The sequence below is a fragment of the Manis pentadactyla genome, chromosome 12, assembly GCF_030020395.1.
Source record: "Manis pentadactyla isolate mManPen7 chromosome 12, mManPen7.hap1, whole genome shotgun sequence".
In the NCBI taxonomy this organism is placed as follows: Eukaryota; Metazoa; Chordata; class Mammalia; order Pholidota; family Manidae; genus Manis; species Manis pentadactyla.
The window spans coordinates 89583409-89607075 of record NC_080030.1 but is presented as its reverse complement, the minus strand read 5'-3'; the positions used below and the strand labels follow the sequence as shown (position 1 = coordinate 89607075).

The 23667-nt window shown below is 46.0% G+C and overlaps 1 protein-coding gene across 1 annotated transcript in view; it reads right to left on the bottom strand.

Annotated features, from left to right (window-relative positions):
• Positions 1–19620, bottom strand: part of LOC130679811 (uncharacterized) — a 42123-nt gene extending 22503 nt beyond the window's left edge. The window contains exons 1-2 of the mRNA XM_057489240.1: positions 19114–19620; positions 17421–17938 (exon numbers count right to left, since the gene is read on the bottom strand). Of these exons, the coding sequence (XP_057345223.1) occupies positions 17421–17938; positions 19114–19620 (1025 nt within the window). The remainder of the gene's footprint in view (positions 1–17420; positions 17939–19113) is intronic.
• Between the last annotated feature and the right edge of the window lie 4047 nt (positions 19621–23667).

The window sequence follows — 23667 nt, the reverse complement described above, 5'->3', positions numbered from 1 at the left end:
ACTACAATTCTACTACTAAATACTCTTTTCATTTGTATGCTTTGCCTAGATCAAGCCCAAATTGGCCTCTGTTTAACCTCTTGTGCAGCCTTCTGGAGAGTTTTTCTATTACATCTTCTACAGGACTGACTGATCCCATGTCCCCCCTTCAACTTTAGTCTTGCCCCCTCATGTTCTGAGAGAAATCTTCTGCATACATGGATGTTTATTACCCTCGTCTAGCTCGGATTAACACATAGTCTACAGGCACACACCTGATCATCTACATTTGCTCTCTTACAACACTAAACTCTGTTTTCTACCTTTATCTCATATCTACCTACCACTTCAGCATTTTATTAAAAATAATAATAATAGAGAAATGTGGTATCCACATATAAATCAAGTTTAAAAATCAAATGAATATTCATATTTGAACTGTTTATAGTTCATAATGCATGAACAAAACCGAAAGCTTCTGTGATGACTGCCCTTGCACTGTTCACCATGTAACTTATTCACTATGTAAGAATTTGTACTCCATGTAAGAATTTGTTCGTTATGCATCAGAAGATTGGAGACTGACGAAAATTAGGCTTGGGGTGGATTAATGATTGTGCATTGGGTATTGACCCCCCTATACAGAAATTTATTGTTGTTAACAACTATTTGATCAATAAATATGAGAGATGCCCTCACAAAAATATATATATATATATATATATAAACACACTTCCAATTGTAAAATAAATAAGTAACCGGGATATAATGTATAGCATAAGGAATATAGTCAAAATATTGTAACAACTTGGTATGGTGATAGCTGGTACCTAGAATTATCATGTATATAAATGTTGAATCACTGTGTTGTACACCTGAAACTAATGTAATGTAATACTGTGTGTCAACTACCCTTCAATAAAAAAATTAAAAAAAAATTTAGTCTTGTTCACAAATAGCCCCATTTCCTACAATAGCTCCTTATGTGATTGTCTTGTTAGCAGAAAAAGGGAAACAGGAAGGGTGATCTGATTTGGTGGTGAATAAGTTGAGTTCAAAATTGAGTCACTCAGAGGTTGAGTTGCCCTCCGAATGGAAATGTACCACAGCAGGAGTGGAGCCCAACTCATTCTGAAGATGGACATTGACAATTACCCTTATAGAGGGGCTTGATTTACTATAGGAGTGAGTGTAGAGAGGGCTGTAGTGGTGAGGAGAGGGGCAAGAACGATCAAAGAAGAAAAGCAAGTGAGCCGGGGAGAAGATGGGAAATAACGTCTAGTAAATATCTACCAGAGGCCAGGCACTGGGGGCTAGGCAAACACTACCACATTCCCAACTCCCATTTCTGGGTGCCATTCTTCCTGCTTTACAGACAGAGGAAACAAGACTTGAGCGACCTAGGTAACTTGTCTTAGGGCAAGAGAAGCCCAGAGGCTATGAATATCTGTAACAGTGGGGCTGTGGGGCCCAAGGAGAGGCAGAAAGGCTTCCTGGAGGGATGGAGCAGAGGTTATCTACCCTAGACTTACTTGATTCCCAAATCCATGCTTTCTCTAGCCCTGCAAATTAGAATACATCTAGAAAGGAGTAGGAGGTCAGCAGAACTGCAGACCTACAAGTCCAAAAGATGGGGGCCTGGAAGAGGCAAAAAGTCAGACAGAATGGAGCCACTGTGACCCTGAAGGTGGGCTCTCTGCAGACCATGTGAATGGGAATGAGACCGGGTGGGGGATATGTGGGAAGGAACAAGAGGCTGTAAGCACCGATCATGTGTTTGAGAAGAGTGGCCAGGAAAGGAAGGAGGAAAATGCTTAGGGGTAGTGGGTTTGTGTGGGGGGCTTTGCTTTTTTGTTCAGTTACAAGTTTTTTTGGAAGAGTAAGAATGGTATGAGAAATTGATAGTATCCAAAAACAGGATTGTTTTCCTGACCAAAGATCAGAATGGAATAATCACAGGCTCCTGGCAGAGGGTGAGGAGGGAGGAACTTATTTGGCAGGGTGCTCACCCAAGTGAGAAAGGCGGGTTTGAAACTGATATTTGAGGGAGAGGCAGGAAAAACCTTGACTGAAAAAGAGGAGCCAAATGCTGTGGAGACTGAGTAGATAAGGAAATGGAAGCTCCGCCAGGGTAGCAGCCTGGAAGCCTCTACAGGAAAGAGTAGGATTAAATCTCATGGCTCCGTATTACTCTGTAATATGGCTATCACAGAGAATGGCCAAAATTCAAATAATTGTATTTGATAAATACAACATCTATTACTACTGAGTGTTTCCTAAGTGCAAGCCTACATGTATTACCTTTCTGCATGGCATTCAAATGAAATGAAACTGAAGTTTCAGGGAAATTAAGTTAATTTACTCAATTCATACAAGTTTGCATAACCAGAAAGTTGCAGTCGAAACTCAAACCCAAGTTTGTCCATTTCCTGAACCATCAGCCCTACTGAGTCTTCAGGCTGGCAGAGATGACCTCAGGGAACATATCTGGATGGAAAAGATGAATATCAATAAGAATTCCTTTCTGAAAGACAGTAACCAACAGAAGCAGTAGAGAATGAACTTGGGATGTCTGGGAAGAGGTATATCGGAGTGGGGATTCATACCCTTGGGGACAGAGGTCGGGTGGTGAGTCACTGGACAGGAACTCATCATAGGAGAAGCTACAGGTTACATGTTCTTGGCCCTTGAACACTATGGATAGGGAAGATGTGGCTTTCCTAACATGGATCTCAAAGCTGGTCTAATAGAGGCAAGACAGAATAGTTTCTTCTACCATCTCCTGAGCAGTAAAAACCTCATGTACTATAAAGCAGAGCTTCAGATTATTTCTTGAGTTTCTCAGTAGACAATACGATCTCCCGAAGAATACAGATGGCAGCAAAAGAAAATCCCATCTTGTGCTGAATTCAGATACTTAAAAAAGAACTAGTTGTGAAGTGGAAGGAAAGGAACTTTGGGGAAATGAGTTACTTCATACGAGCCAGGCAGATCATACATAAACCTGGACATTAAGAAGGCATATTAAAAAGCAGAGAAGATTTAGATCAGATACTGTAAAGAGAGGATAGCTTGAGACTAAAAAGTTCACAAAAGCAAAGTTGTGAAGACACAACCACAATCAATAGGCAGAAATAAGTAGAATAAAGAGAAAACGGACATGCTGGCATATGTATTAGTAGTTTTTCAGTCACTCGGAAATGGCAGTTGTATAGTGGTCAAGTTATTGAAGATCAGAGATGGATTTCCAAGGGACAGGCACCATGAGGTAGCTCTGGAACACAGGCAAGATTATGACATGATTCCTAGCTCTGAGTTGTATACAAAAGTGTCTCTCTCAGTACTTAAAACAGAGTAAGGATACAAAAAGTGTTCAGATCAGCTTGGGGAAGAACCAAGTGAAATTCTATAAATCGATTTTATTGTGTTGAGTCTGATAAAAAGATATTGTCAGTATTACAATAGCCATCATTTATTAAGTGGATCCCACATGCTAGCAATTGTTTGAACTATTTTCCATGCATTTAATATTTACAATAACCCCAAGAACTAGGTGTTATTAATATCCATATTTTATCCTCATATGAGGATAGAGAGTTGATTAACTTGTCCTGCAGAAGGTGGTCTACAGTCATTACTGTAAGTGAAAGTGTTACCTTCACCAAAGGCTGATTCTCTTCGTATGACATTCAGGAATCCTACTGGAAGGGATTTCATTATAGTGGTTTCTGTGTCTGTTACTGCATCATATGGATCCTGCTTTACTCATGGTGAGACACATATCCTGTTAGAAGAGAAATTCTGCTTCCCAGATTTGATCTCAATTCTTGAGTGAGTTGACTCTGATGCTGAGCTTCTATGGTGTAATTGTTCCTGGGGATCTGAACAGTGCAGCTGAGGCACAGTAGACCTGGAGCAGGAAGACTTGGCATACAGGGCCTGCCCTAGAGCTTGGACAGGTCACCTGCCACCATGGAGACAGTCAGCAGCAAGCTTAGATCAGGACTTTGGTTCATGGTCAGTTCTGTCTCACAGATGGTGAATGACTGTGCAAGTTAATGTCAGCAACCCAACCCCACTGCTATGGGCTAGAGTGTATCCCCCCAATTCATATGTTGAAGCCTTAACCCCCAGTGTGACTATAATTGGAATCTGGGCCTACAGGGAGGTCCTTAAGGTTAAAGGAGGTCATAAGCGTGGAACCTCATCCAATATAACTGATGTCTTTCTAAGAAGAGGAAGATAAATTAGAGATCTCTCTCTCCATACATGCACAAAGAAGAGGCCATGTGAAGACACAGCGAGAAGGCAGCCACTTACAAGCCCAGAAGAGAGGCAGGCCTCACTGATAACCAACTTGAATGGCACCTTGATCTTGGCCTTCCAGCCTCCTGAACAGTGAGAAGATAAATCTGTTGTTTGAACTACCCAGTCTCTGGTATTTTGTTATGGCAGCTCTAGATGATTAACAAACCTGCCAAGCCTGCTTTCCTACGAGGTGGGGATTAATGATAATACATACTCATAGCTCCTGTCTGCTCCTGTGTTCTAAGAAAGGCCATGTAAAAAGCTGAGGGTAGTGCCTTGTGCACAGTAACAGCTTGATGATTTTCAGTTATGTCATTAATACTGAAGTACAGTTCCTTCTCCAGTAACCTGGACATGACAGTCCTACTTCCCACACAGTAGTTATGGGGATGCAATGAGATGTGTTTCTTAAGTCTTCCTTCCCTGACAACAGTCCAACAGGAGACAGTGCACACACCCACCTGGGGACAGGGGCGTGACAAGAAAGGTCTACTGGAGAGGGGCGGAAGATGGCGGCGTGAGTAGAGCAGCGGAAATCTCCTCCCAAAACAACATATATCTATGAAAATATAACAAAGACAACCCTTCCTAGAATAAAGACCAGAGGACACAGGACAATATCCAGACCACATCCACACCTGAGAGAACCCAGCGCCTCGCGAAGGGGGTAAGATACAAGCCCCGGCCCCGCGGGAGCCGAGCGCCCCTCCCCCCAGCTCCCGGCGGGAGAAGAGCAGGCACAGCGGGAGGGAGACGGAGCCCAGGGCTGCCGAACACCCAGCCCCAGCCATCCGGGCCAGAGTGCAGGGCCCTCGATACTGGGAAAACAGGGCAGCAAGAACAGTGAGCAGGCACTGGAGGCTGGGCGACAGAGGACATAAGAAAAGCGCGCGACCATTTTTTTTTTTTTGCTTTTTTGCTGCTTTGTTTTGGCGAGCGCTTTATGGAAGTCTTAAAGGGACAGGGACCCCAATACTAGGGAAACAGGGCAGAAAGACCGGTGAGCAGAGGCCTGAGGCTGGCACCGGAGAATAAAGAAAAACAAACGACCACTTTTTTTTTTAATTAAAATTTTTTTTTTTTTAATTAAAAAAATTTTTTTTCTTGTTTTTTTTTGTGGTCGTTGTTTTGTTTTGGCGGGTGCTTTTTGGAAGTCTTAAAGGGGCAGGGCGGGTCACTTAATCCAGAGGTAGGGAATCCGGGACCTCTGGGCACCCTAACCCTGGGCTGCAGGGAGCAGGGAGGCCCCTTACGGAGATAAATAGCCTCCCAGCAGCTCCTGCTCCAACGCGACTCCACCATTTTGGAGTAGCTGCCCGAGCCAGGCCACGCCCACGGCAACAGCGGAGATTAACTCCATAGCAGCCGGGCAGGAAGCAGAAACCCTGTCTGCGCGCAGCTGCGCAGCACAAGCCACTAGAGGCCGCTGTTCTCCCAGGAGAGGAGGGCCACAAACCAACAAGAAGGGAAGTTCTTCCAGCCGTCACTCGTCCCAGTTCTGCAGACTATTCCTATCACCATGAAAAGGCAAAGCTACAGGCAGACAAAGATCACAGAGACAACACCAGAGAAGGAGACAGACCTAACCAGTCTCCCTGAAAAAGAATTCAAAATAAGAACCATAAACATGCTGACAGAGATGCAGAGAAATACGCAAGAGAAATGGGATGAAGTCCAGAAGGAGATCACAGATGCCAGAAAGGAGATCGCAGAAATGAAACAAACTCTGGAAGGGTTTATAAGCAGAATGGATAGAATGCAAGAGGCCATTGATGGAATTGAAATCAGAGAACAGGAACGCATAGAAGCTGACATAGAGAGAGACAAAAGGATCTCCAGGAATGAAACAATATTAAGAGAACTGTGTGACCAATCCAAAAGGAACAATATCCGTATTATAGGGGTCCCAGAAGAAGAAGAGAAAGGAAAAGAGATGGAAAGTATCTTAGAAGAAATAATTGCTCAAAACTTCCCCACACTGGGGGAGGAAGTAATCAAACAGACCACGGAAATACACAGAACCCCCAACAGAAAGGATCCAAGAAGGGCAACACCAAGACACATAATAATTAAAATGGCAAAGATCAAGGACAAGGAAAGAGTGTTAAAGGCAGCTAGAGAGAAAAAGGTCACCTATAAAGGGAAACCCATCAGGCTAACGTCAGATTTCTCAACAGAAACCCTACAGGCCAGAAGAGAATGGCATGATATATTTAATACAATGAAACAGAAGGGCCTTGAACCAAGGATACTGTATCCAGCACGACTATCATTCAAATATGATGGTGGGATTAAACAATTCCCAGACAAACAAAAGCTGAGGGAATTTGCTTTCCACAAACAACCTCTACAGAACATCTTACATGGACTGCTCTAGATGGGAGCACTCCTAGAAGGAGCACAGCACAAAACACCCAACATATGAAGAATCGAGGAGGAGGAACAAGAAGGGAGAGAAGAAAAGAATCTCCAGACAGTGTATATAACAGCTCAATAAGCGAGCTAAGTTAGGCAGTAAGATACTAAAGAGGCTAACCTTGAACCTTTGGTAACCACGAATTTAAAGCCTGCAATGGCAATAAGTACATATCTTTCAATAGTCACCCTAAATGTTAATGGGTTGAATGCACCAATCAAAAGACACAGAGTAACAGAATGGATAAAAAAGCAAGACCAATCTATATGCTGCTTACAAGAAACTCACCTCAAACCCAAAGACATGCACAGACTAAAAGTCAAGGGATGGAAAAACATATTTCAAGCAAACAACAGTGAGAAGAAACCAGGGGTTGCAGTACTAATATCAGACAAAATAGACTTCAAAACAAAGAAAGTAACAAGAGATAAAGAAGGACACTACATAATGATAAAGGGCTCAGTCCAACAAGAGGATATAACCATTCTAAATATATATGCACCCAACACAGGAGGACCAGCATATGTGAAACAAATACTAATAGAACTAAAGGGGGATATAGACTGCAATGCATTCATTCTAGGAGACTTCAACACACCACTCACCCCAAAGGATAGATCCACTGGGCAGAAAATAAGTAAGGACACGGAAGCACTGAACAACACAGTAGAGCGGATGGACCTAATAGACATCTATAGAACTCTACATCCAAAAGCAGCGGGATATACATTCTTCTCAAGTGCACATGGAACATTCTCCAGAATAGACCACATACTAGGCCACAAAAAGAGCCTCACAAAATTCCAAAAGATTGAAATCCTACCAACCAACTTTTCAGACCACAAAGGGATAAAACTAGAAATAAACTGTACAAAGAAAGCAAAGAGGCTCACAAACACATGGAGGCTTAACAACACGCTCCTAAATAATCAATGGATCAATGACCAAATAAAAATGGAGATCCAGCAATATATGGAAACAAATGACAACAACAACACTAAGCCCCAACTTCTGTGGGACGCAGCAAAAGCAGTCTTAAGAGGAAAGTATATAGCAATCCAAGCATATTTAAAAAAGGAAGAGCAATCCCAAATGAATGGTCTAATGTCACAATTATCGAAATTGGAAAAAGAAGAACAGATGAGGCCTAAGGTCAGCAGAAGGAGGGACATAATAAAGATCAGAGAAGAAATAAATAAAATTGAGAAGAATAAAACAATAGCAAAAATCAATGAAACCAAGAGCTGGTTCTTCAAGAAAATAAACAAAATAGATAAGCCTCTAGCCAGACTTATTAAGAAGAAAAGAGAGTCAACACAAATCAACAGTATCAGAAACGAGAAAGGAAAAATCACGACAGACCCCACGGAAATGCAAAGAATTATTGGAGAATACTATGAAAACCTATATGCTAACAAGCTGGGAAACCTAGGAGAAATGGACAACTTCCTAGAAAAATATAACCTTCCAAGATTGACCGAGGAAGAAACAGAAAATCTAAACAGACCAATTACCAGCAACGAAATTGAAGAGGTAATCAAAAAACTACCAAAGAACAAAACCCCCGGGCCAGATGGATTTACCTCGGAATTTTATCAGACATACAGGGAAGACATAATACCCATTCTCTTTAAAGTTTTCCAAAAAATAGAGGAGGAGGGGATACTCCCAAACTCATTCTATGAAGCTAACATCACCCTAATACCAAAACCAGGCAAAGACACCACCAAAAAAGAAAACTACAGACCAATATCCCTGATGAACGTAGATGCAAAAATACTCAACAAAATATTAGCAAACCGAATTCAAAAATACATCAAAAGGATCATACACCATGACCAAGTGGGATTCATTCCAGGGATGCAAGGATGGTACAACATTCGAAAGTCCATCAACATCATCCACCACATCAACAAAAAGAAAGACAAAAACCACATGATCATCTCCATGGATGCTGAAAAAGCATTTGACAAAGTTCAACATCCATTCATGTTAAAAACTCTCAGCAAAATGGGAATAGAGGGCAAGTACCTCAACATAATAAAGGCCATCTATGATAAACCCACAGCCAACATCATATTGAACAGCGAGAAGCTGAAAGCATTTCCTCTGAGATCGGGAACTAGACAGGGATGCCCACTCTCTCCACTGTTATTTAACATAGTACTGGAGGTCCTAGCCACGGCAATCAGACAAAATAAAGAAATACAAGGAATCCAGATTGGTAAAAAAGAAGTTAAACTGTCACTATTTGCAGATGACATGATACTGTACATAAAAAACCCTAAAGACTCCACCCCAAAACTACTAGAACTGATATCGGAATACAGCAAAGTTGCAGGATACAAAATCAACACACAGAAATCTGTGGCTTTCCTATATGCTAACAATGAACCAACAGAAAGAGAAATCAGGAAAACAACTCCATTCACAATTGCATCAAAAAAAATAAAATACCTAGGAATAAACCTAACCAAAGAAGTGAAAGACTTATACTCTGAAAACTACAAGTCACTCTTAAGAGAAATTAAAGGGGACACTAACAGATGGAAACTCATCCCATGCTCGTGGCTAGGAAGAATTAATATCGTCAAAATGGCCATCCTGCCCAAAGCAATATACAGATTTGATGCAATCCCTATGAAACTACCAGCAACATTCTTCAATGAACTGGAACAAATAATTCAAAAATTCATATGGAAACACCAAAGACCCCGAATAGCCAAAGCAATCCTGAGAAAGAAGAATAAAGTAGGGGGGATCTCACTCCCCAACTTCAAGCTCTACTATAAAGCCATAGTAATCAAGACAATTTGGTACTGGCACAAGAGCAGAGCCACAGACCAATGGAACAGACTAGAGAATCCAGACATTAACCCAGACATATATGGTCAATTAATATTTGATAAAGGAGCCATGGACATACAATGGCGAAATGACAGTCTCTTCAACAGGTGGTGCTGGCAAAACTGGACAGCTACATGTAGGAGAATGAAACTGGACCATTGTCTAACCCCATATACAAAAGTAAACTCAAAATGGATCAAAGACCTGAATGTAAGCCATGAAACCATTAAACTCTTGGAAGAAAACATAGGCAAAAACCTCTTAGACATAAACATGAGTGACCTCTTCTTGAACATATCTCCCCGGGCAAGGAAAACAACAGCAAAAATGAGTAAGAGGGACTATATTAAGCTGAAAAGCTTCTGTACAGCAAAAGACACCATCAATAGAACAAGAAGGATCCCTACAGTATGGGAGAATATATTTGAAAATGACACATCCGATAAAGGCTTGACGTCCAGAGTATATAAGGAGCTCTCACGCCTCAACAAACAAAAAACAAATAACCCAATTAAAAAATGGGCAGAGGAACTGAACAGACAGTTCTCCAAAAAAGAAATACAGATGGCCAACAGACACATGAAAAGATGCTCCACATCGCTAATTATCAGAGAAATGCAAATTAAAACTACAATGAGGTATCACCTCACACCAGTAAGGATGGCTGCCATCCAAAAGACAAACAACAACAAATATTGGCGAGGCTGTGGAGAAAGGGGAACCCTCCTACACTGCTGGTGGGAATGTAAGTTAGTTCAACCATTGTGGAAAGCAGTATGGAGGTACATCAAAATGCTCAAAACAGACTTACCATTTGACCCAGGAATTCCACTCCTAGGAATTTACCCTAAGAACGCAGCAATCAAGTTTGAGAAAGACAGATGCACCACTATGTTTATTGCAGCACTATTTACAATATCCAAGAATTGGAAGCAACCTAAATGTCCATCGATAGATGAATGGATAAAGAAGATGTGGTACATATACACAATGGAATACTACTCAGCCATAAGAAAAGGGCAAATCCAATCATTTGCAGCAACATGGATGGAGCTGGAGGGTATTATGCTCAGTGAAACAAGCCAAGTGGAGAAAGAGAAATACCAAATGATTTCACTTATCTGTGGAATATAAGAACAAAGGAAAAACTGAAGGAACAAAACAGCAGCAGAATCACAGAACTCAAGAATGGACTAACAGGTACCAAAGGGAAAGGGACTGGGGAGGATGGGTGGGTAGGGAGGGATAAGGGGGGGAGAAGTAGGGGGGTATTAAGATTAACATGCATGGGGGGGTAGGAGAAAAGGGAGGGCTGTACAACACAGAGAAGGCAAGTAGTGATTCTACAGCATTTTGCTATGCTGATGGACAGTGACTGTAAAGGGGTTTATAGGGGAGACCTGGTATAGGAGAGAGCCTAGTAAACATAATATTCGTCATGTAAGTGTAGATTAGTGATAGCAAAAAAAAAAAAAAAAAAAAAAAAGAAGGGCAGTTCCTGTGTGGTAACCTCCAACGAGTTCCACACAAGGGTATAAAGGGCATATAAAAGTGTAGGCAAAGGGTCTGTTTGTGTTTATACAGAGGATCAAAGCCTAATTGGGCTACCCCGAAAATGAACTAAGATACGATATGAAAAAGAACTTCCAACATCTGCACTCTCTGGAAGACTCATGCCAGAAGATGATCATAAAAAAAACCCCAACAAAGATCCACGCACTGCTACAGCTGTAGATGCACTCATCCCACCAGTTCCTGGACTTGCCATGGGAATGAGGAAGGAGATATCTAAGCTGGCCTGTGCATACAGTAAAACAACAAAATTGGACTGGATCTATACTGTTGGAACTCAACCAAGAATTTGGAGAAGTGCAAATTGTAGCGCTCCAAAGTCTTACAACTACAAACTATTTACTGTTAAAAGAACATATCGCATGTGAACAGTCCCCAGGAATGGGTTGTTTTAATTTGTCTGATTTCTCTCAGACTGTTCAAGTTCAGTTGGACAATATCCACCATATCATAGATAAGTTTTCACAAATGCCTAAGGTGCCTAACTGGTTTTCTTGGTTTCACTGCAGATGGCTGGTAATTACAGATATGCTTTGGTTATGTAACTATACTCCTATTATGTTAATGTGTGTGTGCAATTTAAGTAGTAGCTTAAAACCTATACATGCTGAAGTTACTCTACAAGAAGATATATCAAAGAAATAATCAATCTTCCCATGTTTTCTTCCGCCTGCTGCTTCTATAGCTTTTCTTCTTCCTTCCTAATTACAACCCTTAAATAGAATTCGTGCCTCATATCAAATTTACCGAGTATCATAATTCTTCCAAGTGGTAAAGATACCTCAAGACAAATGCTGGGCATAGAAGCCACAGGGCATAAATATGCAAAGAAGTAAAAAGCTAACTTTTTCAAACAATAAGGCTTCTCTCTCACTTACCAACTTCACATTTCCCTGTATGGCCCCGGAAGATGACTGGTTAGCCAGAGACGGGTAAGATTCCTCAAGGGAGGAACAACCTAAGACAGGCACAGTCGCAGGGGGGCCATCAGGTGAGAAATTGGGGATCAACAGAGGTGAGGCTTAGAACCTCACCCCCCTGTTCTGAGAGAAATCTTCTGCATCCGTGGATGTTTTATTGCCCTGGTCTAGCTTGGATTAACACATAGTCTACAGGCACACACCTGATCATCTACATGTGCTCTCTTACAACACTAAACTATGTTTTCTACCTTTATCTTGTATCTACCTACCACTTCAGCATTTTATTAAAAATAATAATAATAAAGAGAGAAATGTGGTATCCACATATAAATCAAGTATAAAAACCAAATGAGTATTCATATTTGAACTGACTGTTTATAGCTCATAATGCATGAGCAAAACCGAAAGTTTCTGTGATGACTGCCCTTGTACTGTTCACTATGTAACTTATTCATTATGTAAGAATTTGTTCTACATGTAAAAACTTGTTTGTTATGCCTCAGAAGATTGGAGACTGACAAAAATTAGGCTTGGGATGGAATAATGATTGTGCATTGAGCATTGACTCCCCTATACAGAATTTTATTGTTGTTAACAACCATTTGATCAATAAATATGAGAGATGCCCTCACAAAAAAAAAAAAAAAAAAAAGAAGGACAGACTTCCAATGGTAAAATAAATTAGTAACCGGGATGTAATGTATAGCATAAGGAATATAGTCAAGATATTGTAACAGCCTGGTAGGGTGATAGCTGGAACCTAGAATTATGTATATAAATGTTCTACCACTGTGTTGTACACTTGAAACTCATGTAATGTAATACTGTGTGTCAACTACCCTTCAATAAAAAATAATTATTTAAAAAATAAATAAATAAATAAATAAATAAAAAATAAAAATAAAAATAAAAATAAATAAATAAATAAATAAATAAAAAGAAAGGTCTACTGGAATGATTTTTGGTCTCATGCTTTATCTTAAAAACACATATGCATCTTGCACTCTAATTCATATATAGTCATGTTTGCTTTAATTCGTAAGATGTTTGCCTTTATTTATCAGTTAGACAACTTATGATCTAGACAGATAACTTGGTCTTGTGCACCTCACCCACATGACCACTTCATTCAAATTTTAAGAAGGCCTTTGCAAGTCACAAAGAACTGTCCTGATGTGAGGATTTAGTTATTTTGAAAAATCAACATTGCAATTAATTAATTTGGGGTGGACCATAAGGTGTGTTTCATATTACTAATTAATTAACTGAACCAACCATGTTAGTGAGCTTCTACTATGTGCCAGCAGAGCAACCACACAGATCCCTTCCCAGCCTTCCATTAGCTGACAGGCAGGCAGGCAGGTGGACACCAAACACACAGTCCAATAACTAACTGTTAAGAGTTATGGCACATCCTCAAGACAAATGCTGGGCATAGAAGCTACAGGGCATAAATATGCAAAGAAATAAAAAGCTAACCATTTCAAACAATAAGGCTTCTCTCTCACTTACCAACTCTACATTTCCCTGTATGGCCCCGGAAGATGAATGGCTAGCCAGAGACGGGTAAGATTCCTCAAGGGAGGAACAACCTAAGACAGGCACAGTCGCAGGGGGGCCATCAGGTGAGAAATTGGGGATCAACAGAGGTGAGGCTTAGAACCTCACCCCCCCTGTTCTGAGAGAAATCTTCTGCATCCGTGGATGTTTTATTGCCCTTGTCTAGCTTGGATTAACCCATAGTCTACAGGCACACACCTGATCATCTACATTTGCTCTCTTACAACACTAAACTATGTTTTCTACCTTTATCTTGTATCTACCTACCACTTCAGCATTTTATTAAAAATAATAATAATAAAGAGAGAAATGTGGTATCCACATATAAATCAAGTATAAAAACCAAATGAGTATTCATATTTGAACTGACTGTTTATAGCTCATAATGCATGAGCAAAACCGAAAGTTTCTGTGATGACTGCCCTTGTACTGTTCACTATGTAACTTATTCATTATGTAAGAATTTGTTCTCCATGTAAGAACTTGTTTGTTATGCCTCAGAAGATTGGAGACTGACGAAAATTAGGCTTGGGGTGGATTAATGATTGTGCATTGAGCATTGACTCCCCTATACAGAATTTTATTGTCGTTAACAACCATTTGATCAATAAATATGAGAGATGCCCTCACAAAAAAAAAAAAAAAAAAAAAAGGACAGACTTCCAATGGTAAAATAAATAAGTAACCGGGATGTAATGTATAGCATAAGGAATATAGTCAAGATATTGTAACAGCTTGGTAGGGTGATAGCTGGAACCTAGAATTATGTATATAAATGTTTTATCACTGTGTTGTACACTTGAAACTAATGTAATGTAATACTGTGCGTCAACTACCCTTCAATAAAAAATAATTATCTTAAAAAAAAAAAAAGAGTTATGGCACATCATGACAAAAGCTGTGAAGGAAGAATGCTAGGAAAGCCTGCAGCAGCAAGGGAGATGGTAAGAGCCTTAGAACATTCTGAGTATGAACAGATTCCTGGGAAATCCAGATTCCTAAGGAGAATGCTCTGGAGGCAGCCTCCTGAAGTGAGGTGTCAATTATTATGCTTTTAAAGCTCAGTTATTGTCACCCTTGGTTTGTCTAAGGAGGATATTGTTTCCACAAGTCTGGGAAGGCTAGGTATGAATTTTTATACTGGGGACCAGACAGGGTGATATTTGACAACTTTCAGGGAGGTGATGGACTTGGGGGCAGTGCTCTTTGCCTTAGATGTACGGTATGATGTTGGAGGTGGGAAAGTAGGCTTGAGGGACATTAGAGGTGCCTCCTTTCTCTTCCTGTTTTTCTTCCCTAGTGAGCGTGTATGCACTTTGCACACTTGTCCAGGAGTCACTTAACACGTGAGAACTGCTTTACAGATCACAGTCTTAGTACCCGAACAGTCAAACAGAAGAAGCCCCATCCATTTCCTGCCTGCCCTTTCAGGCCCTGAAAGGAGGAGGTGTCTGCAGTATTTGGTTGGGATTGGGGGGTGGGAGGAACGTTGTCGCCAACATATTGGACTGGAAGCCAGGGGTTCCCTACAGAACTCCTGCCGCCTGGCTTTGCCTGTACTAGGAGTGCAGGGAAACTTATGCCAAATCCTGCTCATGTGCTCTTCCCTGTCACCAGCCCTCCTGTAGCTTCCACATTCCTGGTCAGTGCGTGTTTCCTTCCTGGGGGCCTCAGCACAGCAGAGAGGCAGATGGAAGAAAGGTGTAAAATTAATGTAGGGAAGCGGAGGGACTTTCACAACATTTGGCAACAATGCTTCAATATGTTGGCACAGCACTCTACAACTTACAAGTACATTCACACCTGCTATCTGTCTGGCTCTCAGAGGTGGGCGGGGATCCCCAGCCTTAGATTCTGCCTCCCATTTCTTTACAGACACATGTCCTTTGAGATGTCTAGGTCTTTTCTAGACCACGGTCCCAGAGGAAGAATGAATTCTTTCCTCATGTCAATTCCAATTTCTGCAAGCCCTCACCACTTCTGTGAAACTTCTATCAAACACATTTCTGAAAGAGTCGGGGCAGGAAGGGGCTGCAGAGACCATCTAATCCAACTTAGTCACTAGCCCAAAGAAGAAAAGGGACTGAGCTAAGGCCCCACAGCCTGTCAGGAAACCAGCAGGGCTCAGAAACCTGAAGGTAGACACACACACGTACGCTGCCCCCATTCTCCCAATGTCTTACATAGCTGCAAACTTCGCCCTCCTGGGGCTTCTCACGGGTGCACAGTGGGTGCTTCCTAAGTCGGGGTGTTTGGGAGTGTAACCTGTCAACCTTATTTTACCCTTCCTGAGGGGAATGGGGTGGGAGGAGCTCGCCATTCTCAGGGATCCTGTAGGGGATTCTTTTACAAAATGAAGACTCTAGTATGAAAACTGGTTTTGCACACAGGAGGCGACTCAGTCCTGGGACTGAGGGACTGACACAAACGCGGGCTGCCCTACCAGGAGGCACCTGTAAACACAGCATCCAGCCTTCCAAACCCTGATCGCGCGACCCCTCTGAACGCTGCTCAGCCCCCACCCCACTGCCACCTCTCCCCCCCACCTCCACCTCTCCAGACAGTTCTCCCAAGGTGGGCTGAGGTCGTAGACGTCTGTTTGCTAAACAGTAAGTTAAGAATCTTACTTCTTAACTTCCTGGGTGTTAAAATGCAATCTTATCTTTAAGATGGGATCCTTTCTGCCTTTTACTATATATTGCTTGTGGCTGGGCTTACTTGCTATATTAATTGCCCAGGTTATATATTACTTGATTAGGGGCTGGAGGAGGAAGAGCAGCATCTAGGCAAAGTTAAAGATAAACTGGGTCTTTTAGCAGGCTAAAGTAAATTTTACAATAGCCTCACTTAATTGACACAATGAAGACATGGGCTAGGCTGAGGTATTTTCTTATCTGAGGGATGTTCAAACATTCCAGGCCAGGTTACTCCTGGCTTTTTAGTTTTAACTGATCTTCACGGAAGAATGCTTATACGACCAGTTTGATATTTTACTTTAGAGAATTAATGTGACTCTGACTTTGCTGAATTGTTTAATACGGAGTTTCGGTAGGGGTCTTTTTCCAGAGGCCCCCACCCTACTCTGACTACACCCATGGTCCCTGTCTCAGAATCCCTGTGGCTAGTTATAAGTTAGTTACTCAGCTGCAGATTTCAAACCGAAATGACAGAAAGATATTAATTTCTAAATACAAGAAAATGCACTGTCAGTTCCCAGATCAAAGTAAAGAAACTTCATTACCAAATAAAAATTACGAGAGATACCTATTGAAAAAAATTTTAATTTTAAAGGCGGTGCTTCCGGGCGGCCTCTCCCCCGCCGCGGGTCACACTTGAACTTCAGCCGGCCCGGCCCTCGCCGAAAAAACCCACACACGGCAAAACGCCCGCCGGCCTCCCCGTCTGCGCAGCCCGGCCCGGGCGGCGAGAGCAGGTAGGCGGCGCGACCCCGGTCCGAGCGGACGCGCGCCGCGGAGCGGAGCAGCCGCCCTCACCACCCGGGCCGGGACAGAGGAGCGGCAGCTCCGGCGGGCCCCTCCCCCTAGCCCCGGCGAACTTCGGACGCCCGCCCTGGGCGCACCTGCTCCGCTCCCTCCCTTCACGGGCGGCCCCTCCGGCGGAGCGCGTCAACTCCCGGCCCCGGCCGGGCCCCACAAGCCCACCATCCACGTCGGCCGCTTCCCGGCCCCGCGGGCCACGCGCTGTCCGCCGAGCCACTGCACAGCCGCCCCCTCGTCCGGCTCCACCGCGCCCTCAGGCGGATGCAGGGGTCCCCGCGCCCCATCCGTGTTCCGCCGCGCCCCGCGGCCACGTACCTTCCAGCCCGCAGAGCTGTCGCTGTCGCCTTCGCCCCAGAAGTAGGGCCCGCTCTGGACCCTCCACTGCAGATCTGCGACAGCGGGAGCCGCTTCTCGGCCGAGCTCTCTGAAGTCCGTCCGGGGCAGCGGCTCCAAGCCGGGTCGATCGCAGCCCTCCGCCAGTCGCAGGAGACCCGAGAAAGGCGAGTGCGGCACCGGGAGCCCAGCGGGCGCGAGGCGGCAATCCGAGGCTGGGGCACAAGGTCGGTGCCGCCCCCGCATGCGCGCGGGGAGGATGGCGCAGCCGACCACGGCGCGGGTCCATCAACATCTGGTCTTCGCAGGGCCCGCTGCGCGGACAGGACGGCACGGGCCGCTCCTGCCCGGGCCAGCGGACCGAAGCACGGAGAGAGCAGCCGGAGGTCCCTCGCCCGCGGCGCTCGAGACGCTACTGACTTGAATATGGCGGTAGGGGCGCCTACAGCTACTACGCAGCCGCAGGACTTACGCGCCTGCGCCCAATGACTGTCCGCCCCCTACTGACGCCCCTTAAGACCAATGAGCGCGAGGCGCCGAGGCGCAGGCCCGCCTCCGACTGACGGCCCTCACAGCCAATGAGCGCGCGGCGCCGCGGCGCTGGCAGGCAGATGTGTCTATTCCCTCCTGCTACCTTGGCCAACCCTCCCTTCCAGGACCCACCGAGATCTGGCGAACCCTGTGCATCAAGCACTCAGATGCCTCCTGCCAGGGGCGGCGATTTCCTTGTGTGGTTCCAGCCTTGCTCTAAATAACACCACACATGACCAGGCAGGGAGACAGGCCCTTCTACCGACCATGTGGTATGAACTCCATTAACATCTGCTCTGACTTGCGCTGATTCCATCGTTAGCCGTACATACATCTCAAAATCTCCCTAATGCTAAAAGGCAGTAATGGGCGTCTGCTATGCTTGTTTAGTGCATCCTAAAATGAGCCAGTGGGACGATGTGTTTCTTCCCATCCAGCCCCCGGCTAAGTAATGGCCAGGAACTGGAAGAAGGGCAAGATGCACCAGACAGTAGCTCAAAGCGTTGGCTCTTCTAATCACAACTGATTAAAAGGCAAAAATATTTACATGCACATACTGTTTTCCATTGCCTTAAAAAAATCTCAGTAATTACTTCTCCATCATCATTTTGGGAGAATGTTAACAATATCGATCTTTGATCCTTTAATTATGGTAAGCCCTGATAGGAGGATCTTAGGGGCTGGCTCCTCCCCACCTCCGCTCCTCTACTCAGACCTGCATGCCTACCTCACCTGTGTCCGGCTTCCCTCTGTGGTCCACAGTCCCCAAGGTCGTTCCAGCTCAGCAGGGATCCCCTGACCTGAACTCCTTTCATGACTTATATTTTAGCAAATGCTGACTTTTTGTGTAAGAGAAATTTTAGAAGAAAACACACCCATAATTCTTTTACTGTACAAATTCTTGCTCCCATTTGCTCACATCCTCTACCATTTTCATTACTAATGTGGACGTTTTACGTGGTCTCTGCCTTAGTGCACATATCAAATTGTTTTTATATCTACTCGGCACTATTTTCTCAAGATCTAGGTCTCTGAAAACGACCACTGTATGAACTGCATCATATCCCAGCACCCTTGGAGCCATCGTTCAACTTCCATCCCGCAGGTGCAGACATGGTTCTTCTCCCCCCGTGTGAGCACTCACAGGTAAAGCCACCAGGGTATCCAGGAACGTGAGCCTACCTCTTGTTGTTGTTACTAAGCTTTCCTTTGTTTCTACAGTTGATTTCCTCATGGGGTCCATGGGGATGAATAGCTTTGTGGGTCTTGATTCCCAAGGAGGCCATGCAGATCTGCCATGACACCTGTGGCACCTGGGTGGGTTTCCCAAGGACAGAGCTGGACGGAGCCAGGTGACAGGCTCACAACAGGTGACTCGCAGGGCTCTGTGTCGGATGGGGTCCCCTCCCCTGTGCGTGGCCAGGCCCTGGGGACTGACTTCTAATAGGCGGGTGACAGGACAACGGCTCTTCCTGGGGCATTCCATGTCTCTCTCCCACCCTCCGCTGCTCCCGGGGCACTGCAGCTCCTTTTTCAGGCTGTGTGACAGACAGCGGGTCTCAGAGTGCTGGCACCGGTCACTAGCCTCCCTGCCCCAGGCCTCTGACCATGCAGCCCACTGAGAATCTACCATCTGGGGCCCGATGCACATCCCTTTTCCTCATGGCCCATGCCTTCCTAGTTCTCTGTGTCCCAGACTCAGGGCAGGCCAGGCTTCTCAAAGGCCTTCCAGGATGGCTGCTTAGTGAGCTCAGGGTCAGGGAACCAGATGCAAGGCCACCGTGAGCCCCAGAGGATTACTCCCAGGGGCCCACAGTGCTGCCAAGGGCGGCCAGGATCTGGTGGGTCTGGGGTCTGCGGGCAGGTTTGCCCCCAGTGGGGCACTGGCCGTCCTGCTGCTGTGCCCCTCCCATCTGCTTTCCAAGGGCCCAGAAATTTGGCTCTGCCTGGAGCCACACGATAGCTTTGAGAACTAGTAGGGGGAAGAGAAGAAGTGCTTGGTGGAGACAGCCCTTTCCAGAGCCGTACCCCAGTGACCTGGGAACCACCCAGGTGGTTCTGAGCCAGGCAGGCAGAGCCCTGTTCTCTCAGTTACTCATCGACGTGCAGCAGCTCCAGGTGGGGGCTGACACCCAGCCTCATGCGGTGGGAGGAGCCGGGGTCTGGCTGGGGCCTCCAGAGCCATCCAGAGAAGCCCTGTTCCTCCAGGCCTGGGGATATGGCATGTACATACATATATGAGTTCACATGTACACACACACATATGCACAGAAGAGACTCCCAGGTGTGTCCCTCATCCCTCAGCTCTTCCCCCACAGGGTTCGTCCTAGCTTCTTTGTGCAGGGGTCATGTCTAGGTTCTGAGCTCTCCAAGTATGCTCCAGAAGGCACCTTAAGGAGCTGGGGCACCCAACAGGGCAGTCCTGTTCCTTCCCCCTGCCATCAGGCTCTCTGCAGCCAGGTCTCCCTTCTGGGCCTGCATTTCAGAAGGACCAGTGCCCACTGTTCTGAGGCCTCTCTCCATGAGTGACCTTGGCATCTGCCTGCCCTGGCTTGCCTTAGTTTACCCACTGGTGCAGTGAGCAGGTGAATCAGAGCATCGCCAGGGGCCACTGTAGCCTTGCTGGTGGAGGACTTAATGCCGCATTGCCCCAGTCCTGGCCAGTTCTCCCCGCATCCTGCAGTTTTCTGACAGTGGGGGGCATGTAGCACTTGAAGTGTTCTCACCTCCTGCTATTTTTGCAAGAGGCCTGAACACAGTTGTTAAAAATTGAAATAATGAGGGAAAACAGCCACTTCTGACTTTGAGTCATGAGGCAAGGACAGGATCCCAGTATCCTCTCTGGCTCCTGATGATAAATGATCATCGCACTGTGTCTGTCATTAGCTAATTTATCCTTGGCCCAGAGAGAAAGTTTCTGAAATTTTTTTTTTCAGAAAGCTGGAAGTTTCTCAGAGCCTAACAGCTTCACCTGCTCTATTCTGTGTGTTCTCTGCCTGGAATGCCATGGGGAGCCTGTTCCCTCTGCTCTGCGGCATTGCCAGAAGCCAGCATGGTCTGGCAGACCTGGATGTGCTGGGGTGATGCCCCTGCTCCTTCAGTTGTGTCTGCCCCCCTGCAAAGGGGCCCAGGAGGCAGGGCCTCCAGCACCCTCAGGGAGACTGTGTCAGAGGAGCTGCCAGGGCAGGGTACATGGTGTTCCAGGCCCCCATCCTCTGGCTACTGTGTGTACAGTGTCTCTTGAAGATGCAGAAGTCCGCACCTATAAAGCCCTTACCATCTGCCCCAGTGGCTCCTCCTGGATCCAGGAGGATTCAGGTGTTGGTGTCTCTTTTAACTCCCTACACACACACTGCCACTCCCTGAGCTGTGCTGTCGCTCTTCTGATCAAGAGGAACCCCAAGCACCCAGGACCCTCAGAGTGAGGAGGAGATCATCAGAAAGGCTGGCACCCACCTCCAAGGCGCCCAGAAGTGAGAGCGACACTGCCTCCCCTGGCCTTGGGTTCATGGTCTGCACTGATATCAGCTTCAATTTTTAAATTCCAGGTTGAGCTCACAGTGGTGCCTTCTGTCTTCAGAGAGCTAACTCTGGAGAGACTCAAGAGGAGACAGACTAAGACTCTCCTGGAAGTTACAGGGAATGCATGCACAGCTGGGCAGCAAGAGGTATGTCCCTGGTCCACAGGGGTGCCTGGCCCGTGTTAGCACCCCAGTGTGTTTGGAGAGGGGGCAGGTTAGCCTTTTGTCCTTTATAGTTTACTTCCAAGGCAGGTTTTGGATCCATGACAGGAGCTACCTAAACAGTTGCTTCTGCCCATCTGCTGTGTCTGCTGGGACATGGACATGGATGTCAGCCTGCTGTCATACCTGCCTTGCATTTGTGTCCATTCACAGTTCTCAGTGTAGTTCCTGCTGGTGCAAAGAGTGGGTGTGGAGCTGTACATATATGTGAGTACACAAACAAGTGCATGCACATATATGTGAACATACACGCACATGTGTGTGACATACATGTGTGTGTGCACCTACCTATCTCCTGTGTGTGCACACAGGCACATGCTCAGGTGTGGAAAGGCATGTGCAGGTGTGTGTGTACATCTGCCCAGCCACTCCGTAACGCTCTGCCCTAATTCCCTGGGGCCTTGCAGTTGACAGCTGGCTGGTAAGCCCTGGTGAGCCCGTCCTTGGCTGGCTCGTCCTGCTGCTATGACAGAGTAGCTCTTATACTAGATGAGTAGGAGCTGAACTGCCTACTGGGGATTCCCAGGGTTTCTTCTGGTCCACCAGGAAGATGACAGCAATGAGACAACCTCATACAACAGTGATGCCTAACATTTGCATAATCTTTCATGTCATTCAAAATAATGTAAAAATAGTAGCGCAGAAGATTAAAGGGCTAGCCCAAAGTCACACAGCAACTCAGCAATACAGCTGCTCCCAGGAAGCCTGCCCTCACTGCACAATTTTACTGGCCAGCTTTCAGAGAACTTGTGACTCTGACAGAGGCCCAGGGAAACACACCTTGTGCCAGTGAATTCCTCCATGTTCCAGGAAATGATGCCCAGCCGTAGGATCAGCGGCTTCCCAGGTAGGGTGTGGCATGCACCCCCAGAGCCCGAGGGTGGGTGACCTGGCTGCCAGTGGGCTCGAGGGATAAGGGGAGGTTAGAGGGCCCAGGGGTCTTGCTTTGAAACCAGCATCAGCCACTCAAGATGGACAGGAAGATGGTGCCAGGTGGGTTCAGGGGAAGACAAAAGCCTGCGGTCCTTGTGGGGCTGAGAGTCTGTGACGTGACCCCAGTGAAAACTGTTTTGTGCTTTGTGCCCGGCCAACCCTCCTGTCTGACTCCACAACCACCACACCAGAACAGCACATCACAAGCACACGCGACCACACACGCCTGGGCCCAGCCAGCCTCATGGGCAGTGCCCAGTGCTCTGTTTCCACTGGGCTCTCTGGGAGGGCCGCTCCCTGAGGTCTCACAGGCAGACGTGGTCCAGGGGAGGGTGGGCCTGAGTGGCCTCCAGCAGCATGGGCTGGGTACTCCCGGGAGTGTCCAGGGCCTGACACTGTCACCACGTTAGCTCCTGCCTCTCCTCCTCAGGACAGGGAGGCCCCACCTCAGGCCCTACGGCTACTAGACACCCCTGCTATGCTGCCTTCACTGGTTTCCTCACTTTCAAAACCTCTCCACTTCCAGAGCACAGCACAGCCACCCTGCACGGGCTCCTCTAACGTGGCCATGCCTCCCATGGGCAGGAACCCTGTTCTGAGCACCTTTGGGCATGCCACACTTCACACACCCGCTCTCCAGGCCTGCTTAGCTGTCATTCCTACTGTGCCCAGAAGAGGAAACTGAAGCTTTGTGCCACAGAGCTGGGCTGTAGGGTCTGGGGTCCCCTTACTGCCCAGGACTCCAGGTAGCCTCAGAGAAACGCCAAGGTTGGCTGTCCCACAGGCCACGCACCTGTTCCCTCCATCCATCCACAGCGGAACCTGCAGCACCAGGCCAGTACAGGCTGGCACAGAGGTGGCAGCAGAGGGATGTGAGGAGAGCCCTGGCAGAGGGGCAGTGGGCACACGGGCACATGCCTGGGTGTGAATCCCAGCAGCAGCATCGTGCCCAGATTTTAGAAACGGGCAGATTGGTTGGGATGAAACCCCCACATTGCTCCTCATTGTTACTGTGAAGATTC